Source organism: Orycteropus afer, unplaced genomic scaffold (genome assembly GCF_000298275.1).
Source record: "Orycteropus afer afer isolate SDZICR_OR568_19922 unplaced genomic scaffold, OryAfe1.0 scaffold00002, whole genome shotgun sequence".
Classification (NCBI taxonomy): domain Eukaryota; kingdom Metazoa; phylum Chordata; class Mammalia; order Tubulidentata; family Orycteropodidae; genus Orycteropus; species Orycteropus afer.
Window position 1 is genome coordinate 30774847 of NW_006921589.1, and position 12055 is coordinate 30786901.

Below are 12055 nucleotides of genomic sequence, written 5' to 3' on the forward strand. Positions count from 1 at the left end.
AGATGGGTTAAAAAAAATCCAGGTGGCTGCAAATTCTGTTCCTAATAATAGTCTGACACAAAGTACTAAATACATAATGAAATGTATTATTAAATATGTATCTGTCAATTTGGGAAAAAACTTCCATATGGTATACAGAATTTTTTATTATTATTATTTATTTTTTTTATTTTTTATTGTGATTTGGATGAAAATTTACAGAGCAAATACACTTTCCATACAGCAGATCACATACACTTTGTCTCTTGACACTGACCACAATTTAGCACAATGCAATATCTCCTCTCCCACTTCCTCCCGATAGGTACCGCTTCCCTGTGACCATCCCTCCATGCACTCCTACCCCCTGAACTGTGCCTGAGCAGCCCTGCTTTCTCTCTTGCTTGTTCTCTCCAAGGAGTGGGTATACAGAATTTTTTAAGTTAGAATTATCCACAACATGGGACTGATAAATTCAATGGCTTATACAATGGCAAACCATTTTAATATCTAGGGAACTACCAGTAAGACATATACATTCTAACACCACTTTCTAATGAAATAACTGGAAAACATAATTACAATTTCTCTTACAGAAAATTAATTTACAAATAAAAGAACTATGTATATGTCATACCTAAGAACACCACCAGCATCCACTAAGTTCTTTTTTAGCATGTTAAAGGCTTTCTCTTGTTCCATTCTGATTATTTTTCTGTCAATTTTGGGATCTGTAGGAACTCTATATTCAGGAAACTTCTGTACCTTTTTAATATAAATCCTTTTTATGAGATAAAGAAGAATGTGTTTCATTATATCATAATGTCAAGAAAATCTAACTCATCAACCAGAAGTATTATATTCTTTAAACATTTAAACTTAGAGAAAATTCAGTCTATAATTAATCTAGAAAGCATTCCAAGGATTATGTGAAAGACATGCTATAATCTCATGGCAAAACAGTACTTAGCAAATTAACAATACTTGTGTCTTCAGTAAAAATATCTAAGTATTTACAGACTTTAACATTTTTTTTTAAGGATTTGCCTCTACTCTCCTGTTCTTTTGGAGGCCATAACCATCTCATGCCTGGATTATTTTAATAGCCTCCTTCTGAGCCTCCAGTCTTCATTACTTAAATTTACTTGGTACATCAATGCCACAACAATTATTTATAGTTGTATTACTCCTTTTGAAGATCTCTGTTCTTTAACCAAGTACAAAAAAATCCTTGGCGGTATTCAAGACATTCTTGACATTCAATTCAAGACATTTCTAATACGATTTTAACTTATTTACCTTTAAAAAAGATATAATCATTGCCCTAGCAATTTCATTTCTAAGAATTTATCCTACTGATATACTTGCACAAAGGCACAATGTTATTAACTGTTATTTTTATGAATAATAAAAATGCTTCTCACAGTCTACATGTCCATCATTAGTAAATGGTGATTAAATAAATGTTTCATTCTTTCTTAAACTTTATTTTGTTGTTGGATGATTCATTCTTAAATGGACAATTATAAGAATACTACATAGAAATAGTGCTTATATATACTAATACGGAACAATTTCTATGATATTTTGTGAATGAAAAAAGCAAAGTGTTAAGCGGTGTATGTTATTACATTCATGCTAATATGCAGCATGATATCTGTGAAGTAGATAACCATTCAGGCATTCAGACTGGGGATAAATCAGTATGAATTCATAGCAGGAAAGAAGGTACACTACTATATAACTCTAAGGAAAGAAAAGAAACCTTACTGAGGTCTTTAATAATGTTTATAAAGGGAAAACATATATGCATGTATATACAAAGAGTATCTTTGGAAATCTATTAAAAAAACTGGTTAAAAGTCCTTGCCTTAAAGCAGGACACAAGGACTAGGGGTAAGAGAAAACTTAGATCACTATATAATTTTTAGCACTGTTTAAACTTAAATAAAAATGGACATGTGTTAGCTATTGAAAAATAAATAATGAAAAGAAAAGAAAACTTACCGGGCTGGACAAGTAGCTTTATAGAGCTGACAAGATCTGCTTTCCTGCTCAATGATTTTTTTTAACTGGAAACCTTTTCTTCTTGGCCCATACTGGCACTCCATTACCACAGCCCTGCTCCCTGTGGGCAAAAACCAACTATTGATATTAAGTTAAGGCCATTCTGTTCTGAACATTATATTAAAAATAACTTCGTAGTGGCAATGTTAAAATACATACTTTCAATTATATAGCTTTAAGAAAAAAATCTGTAAACTTTACTACAATGTACAAAAGTTTACCATAAAGTTTACCAAATGTACCACACTATGACAAGGAATTTAGTAAATGTTTACTGATATTTAATGTTTATTATATATGATATTTAATGTTTATTATTATGATATTTAACATTATATTTAATATTTATTGATTCTTAATGATAGTAAAATATACTGAACAGAAAATAAATATAAATAAATATAAAATTTATAATTAGGAATTACCAAATGCTACATTCAGTTAGTAAGTATTAATGTCATTTCAAATTCATTTCCTTATGGTTTGGTTTATATATAAATATTTATTTTCTTAGTTCTATTCTGACTTTTAGAATAATGTGGCAATCAGCCACTAAGATGGCCACCAATGATTCCTGCCTCCTACTATTCTTGTCTTGTATCATCCTCTTCCTTTTAGTGTGGGCTGTTGTTGTTGTTATGTGCCGTCAAGTCGGCCCGACTCATAGCGACCCCTCCTTGGGTTTCCGAGGCAGGATCACTACGGAAGTAGATTGCCCCATCTTCCTTCCAAGGAGTGGCTGGTGGGTTGGAACCATCAGGCTTCTGGTAGCAGTCAAATGCCTTAGGCACTAGGCTACCAGAGCTCTTACTTGGCTTGCTCCTTCTGGGGAAATCCTTGGCCAGGTTATGAAGTAGCTCTGTGGGGAGACGTATGCCAAGGAACTAAGGCCCGCTAACATAAGTGAGCTTAGAAGCAGAACATCTCTTAGCTAAACTCCAGGTGCAGCCCAGTACCTTAGTTGCTTCATTGTGAAAGAAACTGAGGTGGAATCACCTGCCAGAGCTGCTCTTGGATTCCTGATCCACAGAAATTATGGGTAAAAAATGTTAGGTGTTTTGAGCCACTAAGCTTGGGGTACTTTGTTACATAAGAATAGATAACACAAATAAATAGAAGTGAAAATTATACAGTTTAAGATGTAAGTTGCCTATCCTACTCTACTAAGGAGCTCTGGTGGTATAGTGCCTAAGGCATTTGACTGCTTACCAGAAGGTTGGCAGTTCAAACCCACCAGCCACTCCGTGGAAGGAAGACTGGGCAATTTACTTCCATAAAGATTTATCACCTTGGAAACCCAAAGGGGGTCACAATGAGTTGGAATTGACTCGATGGCAGTGAGTTTGTTTTTTTTTATCCTACTCTACTACAGGTACAGCAAATATTTTAAATATAAAACCAGAAACACCAACCATGAATTAAAATGTTGATAAAGCTGACTTCAAAATTTAATCTTCTGTTTAAAAATACCATAAATAAATGTTTGAGAAGTAGCATTTTATAACACAGATAACAAAGAATTACGCACAATACAAAGAACCATAAACTGTTAATAAATACATAAATAAAAAGAGACGGAGAAAGGAAGAAAGAAAAAAGGAATGAAACAACCAACCAACCAAACAGAAAAATTGGCAAAGGCTATGAACAGGCAAATCAGAAAGAAAAATACATGCATAGTGAGTAAACCAACACATAAATGTTCAATTTCACTAATAAAAGGGAAATGCAAACTAAAACAACAGTAAGAAACCATTTCATATATCTCAAATCAGCAAACATAAAAAAGTCTGACAATACTCTAAAATAATTGAATCTACTGATGCATCTTAACACCAAAAAAAAAAGACATAGGTAATGATAGGAAATGCACAGTACACCTATGAAATATTCTTTCCATAAATCAAATCTGTATCTAATCAAGCCTCTAACAGTTTACAGGAATTACACAAAACAGAAATCTGATAAATCCAGAATATGGCAAATTTTACAGGACAAAATAACTGGTTTATTCAACAAAAAAAAATGGAGATAAAGAAGAAAGAAATCTGTAGGTGGAAAGAAACTTAAGAGATATAAAAACCAGATGCAATGCACGGACCTTGTGTGGATCCTAATTTGAACAAAACTATGGGAAAAAAATTAAGTGAAGAAATGTGCACATTGACTGGGCATTTTATGACATTAAGGAATTACTACCAAATCTTTTCAAGTGTGATAACAGGATTGCCATTGTGTATGTGTATTGTATTTGTGTGTATATATAGATATATACTTGTATATACATTTATGCCCTATATATACTGTGTGTGTGTGTGTATACACACACATGCAGACACAGAAATATACATAAAAAGTACTTATCTCTTAGAGATATATATTTTAGCAATTACAGATAAAATGATAAAATATGTGAGATTTGAATGGGTAGGGTAAAGACGAAGTAAGATCGACTGTATGCTGGTAACTGTTGAAGATGGATAATGGATATATGGTGTTACAAGGTTTAATATATTATCATCTCTACTTTGGTATATCTTAAAAATTTTGCATAATATAAAGACTTTTTAAAATCTGACAGTGAAGCCATGAAGTACATGTAGGGAAGGGGAATTTTAATACATTGCTAACAGGAGTGAAAACTGGTATGGTGCTCACTCAATCCCTCATCTACAATTCTGAAATCTAAAACACTCTAAAGACAGTTATCTGTAATTCATTTGGCTGCAAAACCTAATCTGAACTGTCTGATGCTGTGTGTAGCTTATTATCTTTCAAAAGTTAAAAAAACTCTGAATTCTGAAATACAACTGGTTCATAAAATTTCAGAAAAGTGATTTGGGACCTGTATAACCACTTTAGAGAGCAATTTGAGATTATCTTGTAAAGTTAAAATGGGCATACTTCACAACATTCTACTTCAAGGTATATACGGTATATACTCTAGAAAAACTCATTACATCTTTTCATTGGAAGACAGTACTATGGAGATTTAACTACAGCATTCTTTGCAATAGTGAAATGAAGGATGCAATATAAATGATCATCAATAGAAAAACAACTGTGGTTTAGTCACATCCTGGAATAGTATACAAATTATATGGAGTTAACTAAAGCTGTAAGTATCAATACGACATCTTGAATTGGGCAACTCTGCTGCAACAGACCTCTTTAAAATGCTAAAAGTAAAGATTTTACTTTGAGGGATAAGGTGCACCTAACCCAAGCCATAGTATTTTCAATTGCCTTATACGCATGTGAAACCCAGACAATGAATAAGGAAGACCAGATAAGAATTGGTGCCTTTGAATTATAGTGTTGGTGAAGCATGTAGAATGTACCATGGACTGCCAGAAGAACGAATGAATATGTTTTGGAAGATGTATAGCCAGAATGCTTATTATAAAGCGAAGGGTTATGAGACTTCATCTCACATACTTTGGACATGTTATCAGGAGGGAGCTATTCCTGGAGAAGTACATCACACTCAGCAAAGCTAAGGGTCAGGGAAAAAGAGGAAGTCCCTCAATGAGATGGACTGAAACACTGCCTGCAACAATGGGCTCAAACACAGCAATAACTGTGAGGATGGGGCAGGATTAGGCAGTTTGCACATGGTTCTGCTGTACACAGGGTCACTTTGAGTCAGAACCTACTTGATGGCACCTAACAACAACATTAAGTATCAGTATGGATACCAAAACCAAATCCACTGCCGTCGAGTTAATTTTGACTCATAGCAGCCCTACAGGACAAAGAAGAACTGTCCCATGGTTTCCAAGGTTGTAAATCTTTATAGAAGCAGACTGCCACATCTTTCTCTTACAGACTGGCTGGTGGATTTCAGCTACCGACCTTCTGGTTATCAGCCGAGGGCTTTAACTCCCATAACCATAATAAATATACTTAGAACAATATATTTTGTTTTGAATTTTTAAAAAATACACATAAATAGTAAATTGTAAATATTTTCACTCATCATAATTTTAGATCTGATTTCAAAAAATTATGGTGAGTGAAAACAACTGCACTACCAGGGCTCCTATACATATGATAAAGTATAAAAATATAGAGTAAAACGTTGCATTTACATGTGGAGAGTTACGAAGGAAGTTAGAACAGGAGAAGGGGAAAAGGGGACTTCAAGTCTTCAAGTTAAAATAAAATATAATGTTGTATTTCTTTATAGACTACAAATTATCTGAAGCAATCCTTCCTTCTCCATGATGTGAAGGTTTTAAGGGAACATGGAGAAGATGTCAAAAAATATCATGCACTTTTGAGAAATATCTGCACACTGTAACAATAAAACCCTAGCCCTCTGAGAGCTGTAATATATTTTAGGGGGCCCTTATCTGCTTGGTGAAGCAGTTCACTAAATACTGAAAACACTTCCTCTCCCTCCAAAGCCAGGTATCCTGATGCTTCTTAGGCAAAAGAACTACTATTTCTAAATGAAGTCCTTTCAAGTAGCATTTACCCCCAAAATTTTCTTGTCATTTGTTAAAATAGCTAACAAAGTTTACAAGTGATCCTGCAAAGGTTTGAAATAAGGGTCTGAAGTTCTTTCAGGAAGTTCTAGACCTTTCTTGCTTATGCAGGCAACAGCGTAACAGGATATATTATTTGTGCAATGTGATACATTATTTCCACAGAGAGCCTGGAAACACACTCAAACTACATGATTAAAATAGTACAAATACTTATTGATCCTACAAAGGGTGCCTCTCTAGGGATTTCCTGAAACTCCACTACCATAGTAAACATTAGCTCAATTTCTGAGAATACTATGTGTGATGTATCTAATGCTTGAGAACTCTATTCAAAAAAATAGAATTCTATACAGTAACTCCAGATTGTAAACAAATTCTATATAGCAACTCCAGAGTTATAAGCTAGATAACGGATACAAATATATTCCACAAGAAAAATTAGGAGAGGATGACAGAATATCTAGATTGGAGGAAAAACTCCAGTGTACAGACATGTATTTAAAATAATAAAATTGCTCTATTATTTAAAACTTATTAAAGAGATCTACCTGGCATTTTAATATTTTTATTTTCTATTTACTAGCATAGTATTTGGGAGCTCTGGTAGCATAGTGGCTAAGACACTTGCCTGCTAACCAGATGGCTGGCGTTTCAAACCCACCAGCCACTCCTCGGAAGGAAGGTTGGGCAATCCTACTTCCGTAGTGATACTGCCTTGGGAACCCAAAGAGGGGTCGCTATGAGTCGGGTTTGACTCGACGGCACATAACAACAACAAGCATAGTATTTAAAGGAAGTATTACATATTTATCATTCTGGTACATTAAAATGGCATTTTACAATATAAAATAATTGATTACATTTCTACAAGTTTTCTTCACCAATTAACATGTAGTTATCATCTACCAAAATGAAAATGTATCACCTTAGGAAAACTGTATTTTCACAATGGACTATGACTACAGTTGAACGTTTCAGAATAATTCTTTTTTAAAAAAGTACCTGCATTAACAAACGGGATTCCATCATATGGGACATACTGGGATTTCCACATCAAGCGTGTAGCAGGCTTGGCTGGGCTTGGAGATTGGCGGGTCCCCCAAACACTCTGTGTTTGCTGCTTGTGAAATGTTAGGACACTTTCTAATTCAGTCTCACTAATACAGTAGCCACGGTATGAGTCTCCAATTTTCTGCACGTGGTAGAAGTTAAATAACAAAATCATTAGCGAATATAACTCCTGTTTCATTGTAAAAGAGACTTGATGAGATGCTCAAGGGGAACGACTCTTTAGCTTTCACAAGGAAATGTCATTCCTTTTCCATTCCTCAGAAGCCACTCCTCAGAAGGAAAGTTGAGCCATCTACTTCCATAGAGATACTGCCTCGGAAACCCAAGGAGGGGTTATTATGAGTCAGAGATGACTCAATGGCATGTAACAACAACATTCCTCAGATAGTGCTCCATTACAACCAGCACTATCAAATAACTATTTTCCAGGTATTTGTTGTGGAATATAAGATGAAACTCACTGCCACCCTGTCTTAATTAAAAATTGTTTGAGTGAAATAATATTTAGGTAGAATAGTTTGAAGAACATAGAATATATCATTTCTTCCAGATATTTAAAATTCCACTGCTGAATCAAACCAGATCAGCACAAAACTATGAAGTACTGGTTATTTATGGGATTTCTTTCACTGAAATTGATTTTGATATCATAACCCTGTTTGAAAACCTATGAAAACTGTGGTTTCTGTCCTATAAAAATGTTGAAGTTCATAGTTATATCAATACTTTTCTTCCTTGAGATAAATTCCTGCCTGGCCTTAGGTCCAAAACTAATTATTGGTTTCGCTTCTATATTACAAAGATCACTATATTTTATCTAATGGGCACAGAATTTAGTAACTATGGAGGTTTCCCTTTTTGACATGCAGCTATGTATATTATAGACAAGTGTGTATATGTGTGGATACACACACACACACACACACACACACACACACTACAGATCATTAAGATACGCAGTTTCTTCCATTTTATGGTCTCATTCTTATTTTTCTTTATTCTTTAGCTACTATTTTTAATTTCCACCTTGCTAATATATTTTATATATCTTTGTAAGCTACCTTAAATTCTCTCTGAAACAAGGTATAAATAAATCATGTAAATAAAATTTATTATTATCTATACATAACCATTTTGGGAGCTCTGGTAGCATAGTGCCCAAGGCACTTGACTGCTAACCAGAAGGCTGGCGGTTCAAACCCACCAGCCACTCCTTGGAAGGAAGATGGGGCAATCTACTTCCGTAGTGATACTGTCTCAGAAACCCAAGGAGGGGTCGCTATGAGTCGGGTCTGACTGGATGGCATATAACAACAACAACAATATACACAACCATTTTAATATCCCTGTACAAACAATACTTTGTTCATTTTTTTGGTTCAAGTGAAGCTTCTTCTGTACCAACAGGGAAAATTCCTTAACTGTGGTCTCTTACAGTGAAATGCATATGGACCTAGAATTGACTCCATGTATTTTTCTTCTTAGAATATGATCAGAGCTGTGGGAATCATGAAACATTTTTTCCTCATTAGACTAATCCTTTACATGGGAAGAATATATAGCACAAAAAGAGAGGTATCAAAATACTGTTGTAGTTGTACTTTTGGCCATAATAAAAAGAGATTATCTAGTCTAGATATTTCTTCATCATAATATCTACACAAATAAAAACAGAAATATAAAGTCTAATTGTAACTATTTTTATATAAACAAAATGAATAGAATACATAATGCTCCCAATAAAAGAAAAATTCAGAATTAGGTACATTATAATCAAGCCTATGTCAGGAGATAAAAATTTAATATAGTATTAAAATCTGTCCAATTAATACATTTTGGTCAAATGTGGACAATGCCTATAGAAAAATATCATTAAATGGAAATTCAAAAACAAAAACTATTAATTACCAAGCAATATTTTGAAACAAAATACACATTTTCCTCAATCATTAACTGAGAGTGTTTTTCACTATATAGCTTGGTAGAGGAGACTGAATTCTTTATTGGGAGAAGTTCTGTCTGCCTGTTGGGCAGATTTAACTAGTTTCTTACAAGATGTGTGACTTTAGGTTAGTTATACAATGCACCATAGCTGTAAAATAAGGTGATTTGGCCACATGATTGCTAATAGTCTAATGTCTATAGCATTCTGTGACATTTATAATAATGGTTTTAAAAACCCTCATCAAACAGTTGCAATAAGTAACTTTAGGAAGCCACTGAAAACTATGACTGGCTCTCTTCCTTTCTCTGTCATCAAGGTGTGTGCAATCAACTTCCATCCTCACTATGCTGTTTCACAAGAATTTCAGATCAAGACACTTTGGCCAAGAAACAAAAGCAGAATTATCCCATCCCCAATGGATCTAAATGAAAATTGGTAATTAAATCAGATATAGGCAGTCTCTGGACTACGTAAAAGCTCCTTTCATAAATGTGTCTTAAAGGCAAATTTGTACGTTAGTCAGAACAGTTAGTTACAGTTTGTATCGAGCATCAGTCAAATATTTGTCTCAGAATATATGATATAGTGTACCTTTCTATGCATAAAAAACACTAAAGAAACACTTCCAGATACAGTAAAACATCTTTTTTTTTTTTTTTTTCTAATTGTGCTTTGGGTGCAAATTTACAAAGCACTTTTGTACTACATTCAACAGTTCATGCACGTTTGATTTCACACCTTGATTACCACCTCCAACCATGAAAAACTCTCCTCTACCCCTCTCCCTGTGCCATTCTTAACTGCATTCCTGTCTGTCCAGCTTTCCCTCTATGTGAGTGCTGACACTCTGGTGTCTCATGGCTCATTGTTCTAAGGGATGCATCTCCCTCGAGTAGGTGGGTGCATTGCCCTACGGTAGGTGTTCTGCATGTAGGTCTTTCTTCTGTTGGGCTGAGAGCTAATCCACGGAAGTGAGTCCATTCCTAGGCCCAAAGGGTAACCCGGGCCATAGTCTCAGGGGTTCCACCAGTCTCTATCTGACCAGTAATTCTGGTCATTCTTGCATTTTTGAATTTTGTTCCACATTTTTCCTTACACTAAAACATCTTTAACATAATAATACAGTAATAACATTTTGATGTACATCACATAGTAGAGCCCATCTATTATTACAAACCACTGTATGCACCTTGAATTTTTAATATAATAAGTTTTACATAGGTTGGTTCCTAATTACAGGTTGTACATTAAGTTGGACATTTGCAACCTGTGAACTGCCTATACAACTCTAAAAGGAGACACTGGAGAAAAACTAAGCTGGGATTATAAGGAGCTGCAATGTGATGGCACACATATTTATGCTCTACCAAGTTCACCAGCATCTTACCATATCAAGCTGACAATTTCACCACTATGTGGATAACTGGACGTGGTCTACTGGAAATATTCTGGATTTTTCCCTTTGTTTTTACACTTCTGCATTAATAGGTTGGTTCAATGATAAGTATTTGAGACCTTCTGTTTGAAACAAACTATGACTGACAAGTATGTGTGGTGCTGAGGAAATCTTAAAATATATAAAAGTTAGAAAAGCAACAACAGTGAGTATCCTAACAAATGCATACATAAGACTTTTTATTACTAGAAAATTTTCTCAAATTATTAAAATCGACAGAATGTTTTTCCTGCCCACATTGTAAGGCCTGTTTAAAACACTGAAGCATTTAAAGTTTAATATTACCTATGGCTTATATACAGAAGCACGAGACCCTTGAAAAGTATATAGTCTTAAATTGTTTTGTAACAAAGAACAATACAAAGTAGAAAATAATTATGAATGGTAATGACAATAAATTCCAAAGAAATTTAAACAGAGAAATAGGTAAAATTATTAGAGTATTTATAGAAATGATACATAGGACTTGTCCTGAGATTTGAAGGATATTTACAAACGGGAAGTAGAAGAAAAAAATAACATATTAGGAAATAGAAATAAGAATGAGCGAAGGAAAATTCTGGTGTGTCTGTAGAAAGCAGGAACACTAGACTAACAAAATGAAAAATGAAATGGAGAAAAGTACTGTTGTTACATGCCATCGAGTCAGCCCTGACTCGTAGTGACCTCTCCCTTGGGTTTCTGAGGCAGTATCACTACAGAAGTAGATTGTCCAACCTTCCATCCAAGGAGTGGCTTGTGGGTTTGAAGCGCCAGCCTTCTGGTTAGCAGTCAAGTGCCTTAGGCACTATGCTACCAGAGTTCCTTTGAAGAAAAGTAGGAAATAAAATAGGATAAGACAGGGTGAGACCAAATTATGGAAGGTCTTAAAACCTAGCTCTGATAAACCAAAACCAAGCTCACTGCCATCGAGTCTGACTCATAGCAAGCTCTATTAGGTTGCCAAGGCTGTAAATCTTTATGGAAGCATACTGCCTCATCCTGCTGCAGAGTGGCTAATGGGTTCAAACTACCAACCATTAGGTTAGCAGCCAATGCCTTAAC

At 34.6% G+C, this 12055-nt stretch overlaps 1 protein-coding gene across 1 annotated transcript in view; it reads right to left on the minus strand.

Moving 5' to 3' along the window:
• Positions 1 to 12055, minus strand: part of CARF (calcium responsive transcription factor) — a 40467-nt gene that overhangs the window by 15161 nt on the left and 13251 nt on the right. The window contains exons 6-8 of the mRNA XM_007935014.2: positions 7542 to 7731; positions 1987 to 2107; positions 617 to 760 (exon numbers count right to left, since the gene is read on the minus strand). Coding sequence (XP_007933205.1) covers positions 617 to 760; positions 1987 to 2107; positions 7542 to 7731 — 455 coding nt within the window. The remainder of the gene's footprint in view (positions 1 to 616; positions 761 to 1986; positions 2108 to 7541; positions 7732 to 12055) is intronic.